The 11,099-nt window shown below is 33.5% G+C and overlaps 1 protein-coding gene across 1 annotated transcript; it reads left to right on the forward strand.

Annotated features, from left to right (window-relative positions):
* Positions 1–1,697: 1,697 nt before the first annotated feature.
* On the forward strand, positions 1,698–4,246 carry LOC111087255. Its single transcript, XM_022393280.1, has 2 exons — positions 1,698–1,727; positions 3,791–4,246. Exons 1-2 carry the CDS (start codon positions 1,698–1,700, stop codon positions 4,244–4,246), a joined length of 486 nt encoding a protein of 161 aa, XP_022248988.1.
* Positions 4,247–11,099: the final 6,853 nt, after the last annotated feature.

Genomic DNA, 11,099 nt, shown 5'->3' on the forward strand with positions numbered 1-11,099 from the left:
TCCCACTATTCGTTGGTAAAAGAGTAGCCCAAGAGTTGGCGGTGGGTGGTGATGACTAGCTGCCTTCCCTCTAGTCTTACACTGCTAAATTAGGGACGGCTGACGCAGATAGCCCTCGTGTAGCTTTGCGCGAAATTCAAAACAAACAGTGTAATAGTTACAATTAAGTTGGAAAAATAATGACATTTCAGTAAGATAGTAATAATTAAAATTAACTGAAATAGTAATAATTACATTTGAATGAGATAGTATACAATACATCAGAAAAAAGAGTAATAATTACATTTGAATGAGATAGTATACAATACATCAGAACGAAGAGTAATAATTACATTTGAATGAAATAGTAAGACCACTTCTCCGGGGGAAAGTAATAATTACATCTTAATGAAGTAGTAATAATTATTTTATGTTTTACAGTTGTGTGCAGTATAGCCGCTGTGACCGCTTTACCTCGGGTAAGTTTCACAATGAACTTTTGTTTCAATACTGTAATGTGGTTGATCGGTTTACTAATGAGCCATCTGTTATCATAAGTGTCTTGTGCTACGAAGCTGTACTGATTTATTACTTTAACAGAAATTGCCTAAAAGTGGAAATGTTGTCTGTTTTATTTAATGTTATCTTTTGTTTAGGCTCTGTTATATTTGTTCAGGTATTTACGTGTAAAGGGAAAAACTCATAATACAAGTCAATTCGTATGTTATCTGTTGATGATAGAAGAATCAATATTCTTATTGATTTATTTCTATCGGAATAAATTTCTAGTCAATCTGTTTGTAATATGGCTAACTTCGATACCAACAGCTCAAAAAAAGGAGTTAGCGATGCTACAAACAGATTGACTAGAAGTACGTGATGATACCAACAGCTCAATAAAAAAACCACTAGCTTCTAGTCAGTCTGTAACATCGCTAACTCCTTTTTTTGAGCTGTTGGTATCACCACTAGCTTCTAGTCAATCTGTTTGTAGCATCGCTAGCTCCTTTTTTTGAGCTGTTGGTATCACCACTAGCTTCTAGTCAGTCTGTAATATCGCTAACTCCTTTTTTTTGAGCTGTTGGTATCACCACTAGCTTCTAGTCAGTCTGTTTGTAACATCGCTAACTCCTTTTTCTTAGCTGTTTATATCACTACTAGCTTCTAAGCAATCTGTTAATATCTTGTCTAGTTCCATAGTAGGATATTTGTAGCATATACAACTTCTTTTAAATCTATTAGAATTCTCACCAGTTTCTTGGTGAGGTGTTTATAGCATCATTATTTTTGTTGATTTATGTTACAATTGTAACAATAAAAGGTTAACTAACCCTGTTGGCTTAGACTAGGATTTTAACCAATTGTTGGAACACTTTTAAATATTATAATTTTTTCTCACTCTGAGCTTTATTTAAAATCTTAAAACGATTGTAAGTAATCATTGTACACACGAATAACATCGATACGTAATGAACAATAGTAGATATGTTTATAAATGTTGATGTTTTTTATATTTTTTCATAATAGTGAACCATATATATTCAATGGCATAATATGTATATTTATAAATAACTATTAAGAGCTTATTTTCTAATACACCATATTTAAGTTTAAGAAAATATTTGATGTTAATAACGAATTTGGCTATACGTCTTAACTGTAATTGTGGATAATACAAGTATCCAATTAATATCATACAACTGACTTTAAATTTAATCATGCAATCTCCAGCATATTTTAACACATGGGTAAGCAAACTTTTTTTTTGGAAAATAAGTTTGTCAACTAAGATTGGTGGTAGATTAAATTCTTCTCGTATATAATTGTCAATATCTAACTAAGGAAACTAATTGGTTGGTAAACAAATTGTTGGTTCTCTTTAGCTCTGTCAATATTCTGAATAAAAGTACCTAAAAATACAGCATTGATTCAACTTCCTGATTTATTGCGAATTTGAAAATGGCAAAAATGTCATCAACATAACTATCATTACTTAAAAGTGATAACACATTCATATAGTATTAGTTTTCGTTCTTTCTCTTGGAGACACAATAATAAGTTGTCACCACTATCTTCTAAACCATACAAACTCTCTCAATCTGGTCCTAAATTTCACAATTAAAACTATTATCTGATTCTACTTTTGCAACTTAGTCGCTATCTGTTACTAGTAGAATATTGACAAAGTTGTTATTATTTCCTAAAATATTAAATACTTTCAACTCATAATATCTTCTATTATTATTTTATCCGAGTTTAATAAACACTAGATTTTTGTTACTCCTTAACTTTAAGTTCATCCAATTTTTCACTATCCTTTTTTTTTTGGAAAAATAAGTTTGTCGAATAAGATTGATGGTAGATTCAATTCTTCTCGTATATAATTGTCAATATCTAACTTTTCCTCTTTATTTCAGTTGTAAGTTATATAATGTGTACCCTTGCTGTATGTTTCACAAATAAGTGTATTTGATCTCTTTAGAATTCAGAGGAAGTGGCACAGTGTACTAACGCTCCAGGTTTTTTTTGCGTTAATGGTAACATCGGCCTTGAAGACACTCTCTTTCTGACATAACAGGACACAGAAAAGGCAGCTCCGTTACTAGAAGAAAGTCTTCCTCTTGTCAACAGGAAGCCTCAAATAGATATGTTTATGGCACCATTAGTCCCTTGTTGGCTTGTCGTAAAACTATTGATTCTTCGTGATCTGTTTGTATCACCACTAAACCCTTAATGGCATGTTTGTACCACCACTAAACCCTTGATGGGATGCTCGTAGCACCATTAAACCCTTGATGGCATGTTTGTACCAACACTAAACCCTTGATGGCGTGTTTGTACCACCACTAAACCCTTGATGGCATGTTTGTAGCACCATTAAACCCTTGATGGCGTGTTTGTACCACTACTAAACCCTTAATGGCATGTTTGTATCACCACTAAACCCTTGACGCCATGTTTGTAGCACCACTAAACCCTTGATGGCATGTTTCTACCACTACTAAACCCTTAATGGCATGTTTGTATCACCACTAAACCCTTGACACCATGTTTGTAGCACCACTAAACCCTTGATGGCATGTTTGTAGCACCACTATCTCCTTCTTATCCTGTTTGTAGAACAGTTAGCTTTTTATTGGATTGTTTGTAGCTCCATTAGGCCCTTCTTGATTTGTGTTTAGCACCATTTTTGTGTTGATTGCAGCCCCACCAAACCCTTAATGGCATGTTTGTAGCACCACTATCTCTTTCTTATCCTGTTTGTAGAACAGTTAGTTTTTTATTGGATTGTTTGTTGGATTGGCCATTAGGCCCTTCTTGATCTGTATTTAGCACCATTTTTGTGTTGTTTGCAGCACAACTATCTCCTTATTGGCTTATATGTTGCAACATTAAATATTTGTTGAAATATTTGTAACACAACTATCCCCTTATTGGCTTATATGTTGCAACATTAAATATTTGTTGAATTATTTGTAGCACCACTAGCCTCTTGTTAGCTTGTCGTTACACAACACGTTTCTTCGTAATCTGTTTCAAATACCACTCGTTCTTTATTGGCCTGTTTGTGGTGCTAACAGTTTCTTGTTGAACTGTGTTGAGCATTTTTAGCTCCTAGTCGATCCCTTCGCAACATCTTTAAGACCAATAAAGATAGTTATAATCGAAAATAGTTTTGCATGTTTTCTTTTTCTCTTTATTTCAATTGTAAGTTATAGAATGTGTACCTTTGCTGTATGTTTCACAAATCTGTGTAATTGATCTCTTTAGCATTCATTAGGTATTTTTATAAACATATTTTTCTTTTCAGTACAAACGAAGAGCATACGAGCTTCCAGATGGAGCTGAGTTACTTGTTGGAAATATTCGAACTACGTTTTCGTGCCCTGGGGATGGCTATTATGCTGACGTGGACAACGACTGTAAGATATTCCACGTTTGTCATACGGTCACTCACGCTAATGGTAAATCGGAGGTTCTGCAGTGGAGTTTCCTATGTGGAAATCTCACATTTTTTAACCAGTTAACCCTAACCTGTGGTTTTTCAGAGGAAACGGTACAGTGTACTAACGCTCCAGGCTTTTTTTACGTTAATGGTAACATCGGTCTTGAAGACACTCTCTTTCTGACAGAACAGGACATAGAAAAGGCAGCTCCGTTACTGGGAGGAAGTCTTCCTGCCCCCGCTGCTCTTCCTCCAGATTTACGTATTCTTGCAAATCAACCAGTCGAACTACCTATAGAGAAAGCACCGGAAGAACGTTAGATAGAAAATCAGGCATGGAACAACAAATATATAACATATAAGCTAGATTTCTCTGCTTGGTGGCTTGGGGATAAGCGAATGTCACGAAATGGATTTTATTCTTTTAATTAGATTAATCCCGGTTAAATGGGAAGCATGCTGACTAACTGGCGTAGAAGACTGTTATTATACTCATGAATGTTGACCACGTGCTTGTTTATAAATTGTGAATAAACCTACTTTATTCAGAATAGATTACTGAGATGCTAATGTTTCTTTTTTTTTCGGTTGTTACAAATCTGTACAGACATCAACACATAGTAAAGTTAACAAATAACAAAACTGAAACCCCAAAAGTCAAAAGAACATTAGAAAGAAGAACTACACAACGAGGTCACTTTCATAAAACAGCAACAACTGAGGTAAAACTCAAAGTTCACACAATCATTTCATTTACGATTTTAAGTAATTTAATGAAATTGATCATATAGTATAAATTAATGAATTTAATGAAACGCTAGAGTGTAAAATTAATAATGTTCATATGCAGAGAGTTGAGTACGTTATAATAAACAATTTAAAAATATGCCAAGGGGTAAGTCACGTGATAACCACAGCGGATATATATTCACCTTTTGGTAGTGTGTTGCCATCGACAATTGATCGCTTTTAGGAAGGTTATGTAACAAACTCTTTCGATTCAAAATATTCACACACGTTTGTGTGAATATGAACGTTTGTATGTATTCATGAGTTTTTATTGTTAGATCCTACGACAGTAACATCTTATAACTATGCATAATTCAGAATTTTAAAATCTTTTACTCCGTCATCTGTAACATCTTTTAAAGATCATAGTGAATTTGTAATGTTAGATTTTCTTCGATTCTATAACATCTTTACTAACAACATCTAATTATACACAGTTTTGGGTTTGAAATTGTTGGTTTTACACATTTAACTTTTCTTCTTTTTACATATAATTATGGATCATTAATATTAGATTCTCCACCTGAAACATCTTTTTTTTTAAACATAAGGATTTATAACATTAGTTCCTTCTGCGGTTACATTTTTTTACCATAAATATTAATGGACTTTTAATGTTAGATCAACTGTCATTGATAATTTCTAGCTGAACATAACAATGTTTTATTTGGGTTAATTTTTTCTCTCCTCCATTTTCAACTAGTGGCCACTTGGTTACAAGGCACGGCCCATTCAAGGAAAACAGGTTGAGGAAGTAAAAATCAAAGGTTGGCCAGTTCTTTCACCTGTATCGATGACTTAGAATATCATAGCACGCGGAGTAAGATTACAAAGAATAGTACACTATAGTTGATCATCAGCACACGCTTCGTTCTTTGCTGCGTTTCGTCTTAACTGAATAAAAGCATTAAGTTTGAGTAGTTGCTTCATGAAATGCTTTCACAGTAGGTCCACAGCAAAGTAAGAGGTGATAACCTGATAAATAACTCTTCTGGTGTAATATTTTTTTTTTAGTTTTCCCATACATATATGATCCATGGTAATCTCCCCCCTCCCCAGTGGTTCGGCGACAAATTTGAGGCTTATCACGCTAAAAATCGGGTTTCTATATCCGCGGTGGGCACAACATTGATAGCCCATTGTGTAGCTTTGCGCTTAACAATAAACAAACAAATCCACAATAGTTATCTGGATTACCTGAAATAAGCGCAGTTACCAGAAGGTTAACGCATTACCTGAAAGGGTTTGAAAACTGGCCTTACTCTGTGTGCGCGCTTTTCTAAAACAATGGAATTTCTGGTTTCGCTAAAAACAGAGAAAGATCGATACCTGTTAAGTTTATTTATCTGTTTTTATACTATGTTAATGCCACTAGGCCGTACCTTAAAGCTTAGGGTTACTGCACGTGCGAGAGCTTGTCTTCAACAGTTTACCTCATTCGTTTGGATTACGCTCCCCACATGTGAAATGTGAAATATTGTTTAGATCCAACTATTCTGAATAAATGTATTGTTTTTAAGTATAGCTTGAGATCTGGAGGGGGTGGGGATGTATTTTCATTAATGTGACTATATTTAACTTCGAAATTACTGACATGTTTTTTATACTGTTGAATACTGATGGGAGAAGAGTCCTTATATTGATTCGTATTGAGTGATGAACAATGGGGAAACCACTCACTTTGTATGGAAAATACATGACATCGTGTTATTGCTGTTACTTTAGCCAATTGATAACTGGATTCATCCGAACCTAAATTTAAACAGGATTTCTTGGCGCACACTTAGGAGTAAAAACTTAAAAACAAGTTAAAAGGTGACAAACCTGAGTATGTTGTTGTATCGTGACTTCATTACCAAAATTTCCCTCCGTTGTTGTTAATAAATGTGTTCAGTCTGTTTCGTAGTGAAAAAACGTAACTATTGAGAGTTCCTAAATGATGGTTCTACACTATTTTAGTTTACTATAGTCACACATTATGACTTGAGAACTTCATTCGTAGTTAATCACTGTTGTGTTTAGTCACACATTATGACTTGAGAACTTCATTCGTTGTTAGTCACTGTAATGTTTAGTCACACATTATGACTTGAGAACTTCATTCGTAGTTAGTCACTGTAATGTTTAGTCACACATTATGACTTGAGAACTTCATTCGTAGTTAATCACTGTTGTGTTTAGTCACACATTATGACTTGAGAACTTCATTCGTAGTTAATCACTGTTGTGTTTAGTCACACATTATGACTTGAGAACTTCATTCGTAGTTAGTCACTGTAATGTTTAGTCACACATTATGACTTGAGAACTTCATTCGTAGTTAGTCACTGTAATGTTTAGTCACATATTATGACTTGAGAACTTCATTCGTAGTTAGTCACTGTAATGTTTAGGCATACATTAAGAACTGAAAATTTCATTCATAGTTAGTCGCTGTAATGTTTATTCACACATTATGAACTGAAAATTTCATTCATAGTTAGTCACTGTAATTTTTAGGCATACATTAGGAACTGAAATATTCATTCATAGTTAGTCACTGTAATGTTTATTCACACATTATGAACTGAAAATGTCATTCATAGTTAGTCACTGTAATATTTATTCAGACATTATGAACTGAAACTTTCATTCATAGTTAGTCACTGTAATGTTTAGGCATACATTATGAACTGAAAACTTCATTCTTAGTTAGTCACTGTAATGTTTAGTCACACATTATAAACTGAAAATTTCATTCATAGTTAGTCACTGTAATGTTTAGGCATACATTAAGAACTGAAAATTTCATTCATAGTTAGTCACTGTAATGTTTAGTCACACATTATAAACTGAAGACTTCAGTTTTAGTGCTCTGTCACATGAAATCCAGAAACAACCTTTCTATGATATTAATTTATACATAAAACACCTTTTTTAAGGATATTAGGTCTGATGTGGAGACATCACAGTATGGCCAAGAAACATTAATTTTGTGAGACTCCCTATTATACGTATTATCCCAAAGAAACTTGTGTTTTATCGATTTAGTCGTTATTTACTATAAAACCTCCCTGGTGGCTCAACGATAAACCTGCAGGCTTAAGACCCTAAAAATTGGGCTTCGATACCCGTGATGGGCAGAGCACACATTGACCATTGTGTAGCTTTGCGCTTAAAAACAACCAATCCACTATAAAACATTCGCTTTGTGTACCATCTTAGTCATTGTTCACTATTAAACATGGCTTTTTTTGCAGGGTTCTTGCTATTCGCTTTGCTAGTTGGCTTATCTGCTATATACACAAAATGCATCTGTATAATGCATCTTGTTTACAGGCTTAATCGTTAATCACCATAAAACACACGTTTCGTTTGCCGTTTTAGTTGTTATTCATTATGAAACACTACAGGTTTGCTGGCTTTGTTGTTATTCACATAATGAAAACCACACGTTTTTTGTGGGTTTTTTTTCTGGTTTAATCGTAACTAAACGTTTATAAAAATAAACACGGAGTGTTCCCTACGTTAAATACTTTCTTTAAATTGCGAGTGTTCGGCAATGTATTGGACAATTTATATTCAGTTATCCGTGGAACACTTTTTAAAGGCATGTGTCTAAATTATAATTCTAACACTAGCTGACATCTAGTGTTAAATTAATTAACCACGTACAAACCGCTTGAAAAGAATTATGACAAGTACAGAATCAGCAGTCAAAGATTTCAACTTTAACATAGGTTCATGAATCGAAACCTTAGTCTTTGTAGCTGTATAACAATATCAATATCTTATACAATCTGATGTTTAAAATATTTAAGATCAAACAATTACGTCAATATAATAAACATAGGACAAATATAATAATAGGTGTTATATAGAAAAATAAAAATACAATAATAGGTGTTATATGGAAAAATAAAAATACAATAATAGGTGTTATAGTGGAAAAATAAAAATACAATAATAGGTGTTATATGGAAAAATAAAAATACAATAATAGGTGTTATGTGGAAAAATAAAAATACAATAATAGGTGTAAAAATGGTCAAATTTCAAATAACACATTATTGAATTATTGTTATGAGTAACCACAAAAGGAAAATTGAAGGTTTAATTGCACTTCGATATCACGACAAATGATACGTTTGATATCTTTGATACGCGGTGTCCACAAAATACTGAGTACTTTTAATGGCTGGAGACGGCTTGAATGGGTAATGAAGAAAACTTTAATATAAGTTTAACATAACAGCAAATGTACAACGTTTCGAGAAGGTTTTGCCATCATCAGGTACAAAACCTTGTCGAAACGTTGTACATTTGCTGTTATGTTAAACTTATATTAAAGTTTTTCTTCATTACCCATTCAAGCCGTCTCCAGCCATTATTAGTCTCAAAGTGGGTTCCTCGTCATCAAATACTGTGTACTTTGTTTTGGTTAAGACCCACTGGCGGTCCACTGTCTTGTTTGTGATTAGGCGACGATGGGTTCTTTGATCTTTCTTCGTTTGTTGTTTTTTCCCTCTCTGCCTATTATTTTTTAAGTATATTATGTGGCTGTTTTCCTGATTGTTAAAGGCCATAGTCGAGGTGTTTATAGCAGTTTTTAATGTCTGTTTGGTGTTCTTTCAACGGGCATTGTGTTTCTCCAAAGTATTGTTTATTGCCCTTACACTGAATGCTATAACCCACGTTATTTATGAGAGGATTGGAAACTGGAAATTCTACTCTTGTAAGAATGTTGCATATATAGTATAGGAAGGCTTAGGGAGACTACGGTGATGTTAAGTTTATTATTTATTCTTGGACGTTTTCCTCCGAGGCCAGGCATATAAGTAGAAATGCCCTTTTTTTTCCTTCGTGATTTTCAGGTTGTGGTTTATTAATAGTTGAGACAGGCTGACTGTATATCATACAGTGTATCCTTTTAATGGGATAGCTGTTAGTCTTGAAAATATTTTCAGGATGTTTATGTTCTTCATCTAGGTAGAGAGAAGAATTTATATTTGTAACTTTAGACTTAAGTGTTTTAATAATCCCAGTTTTGACATAAATCATATGACATGAACGAAAACTTAGATATTCAGTTGCTTGAACCTCTGTCGAATAAACGGTATTGGTTAGGTTTCCTCGACTCGTTTCTTTGTGACGAATACATCAAGGAATGGAACAGTATTATTGATTGCAAGCTCCATGAACATATTTAATGTTATCAAATTGTCAGTTCAGATGAGCATAAAAGGTTTTGAGTTCTTTTTCTTCATGGTTCTATAAAACAAACGTTTCGTGGACGTATCTTATACATATACGTGGTTGAAGAAGAAATCGTGTTAAAATAGTGTGTTCAAATTACTGCATGAATATTTCTCCTACTACAAACAATGTAGTACAAAAGACGAAACATTGGAGTATAGTCTAATATTCTGTAAAATTGACCATTCCAGTGAAATTAATTTGCATCAAGACAAGTTTGTAATAAATTCGTGGTGTTTGGGATATTGGTGGACGTTCTTGATGGAAGCGGGATGTCGTCACTTAGTGGTTTGTGTATTATTTTCATGGTCTGCTTGGCAGGTATTTTGGGAAAGTGAAATTATGCCCAAATTAGACATAATATCGGTTTTTTTACATTATTTGGTCAGAAATGTGGTCAACTAATTTTCGTGAGTTTGTAACTGATTGTTCTGAATCTGATATTAGTGGTTTTTAGCACTCTATTAAGCAATTTGGCTATTTAATAAGTTGGAAAACCTCTGTAATATACAATAGGTCGTACAAGATAGTCTTTGGTAAATTGTGTCTACTAACAATTCTTCTATTTTCTGGCCAGAGTCATGTCAGTGTAAGAGAACTATAGTACTACCCTTATCGTCAGCTAATATAACAATATATCTATCTTTCTTTAAATTTCTGATAGCTTGACATTTCTCTTCTGTTAGGTTGCTTCAAGGTTCATCTTGATGACTTCATGGTTTCTCGAACAAACATTAGCTGTTGTGAGATTTAATGTGTTAGCGAAATCTTGAGAGGAAGCAATGACATCACTGTAGAATACTTGTTTCAGGACAGGAACAAAATTACGTCTGAGAGATAGTACTCTTATTTCATTATAATCAATATGTTTGCCACTTAAGTTTACAACTGTATGTTTATTTACCTCTATTTGTTATCCCTGTTACATCTACGTAGCAATAAAAGGTTCTAAAACTTGATACTTTGTGTTTAATCTCGTGGTATTCTTGATCAGCGCTGATTCTAGTAATTCTCATGATGTCTTTGTAATATTTAACAGTTACAATAGATGTAATTGTAACACGTTTTGTTACTGATCGTGAAGAAAAAATCTCTTCCTGCATGAAGATATTCTTACTGGAAGAACAGCTTGTTTTACATGATATAAGAT

Source organism: Limulus polyphemus, unplaced genomic scaffold, assembly GCF_000517525.1.
Source record: "Limulus polyphemus unplaced genomic scaffold, Limulus_polyphemus-2.1.2 Scaffold1926, whole genome shotgun sequence".
Lineage (NCBI taxonomy): Eukaryota > Metazoa > Arthropoda > Merostomata > Xiphosura > Limulidae > Limulus > Limulus polyphemus.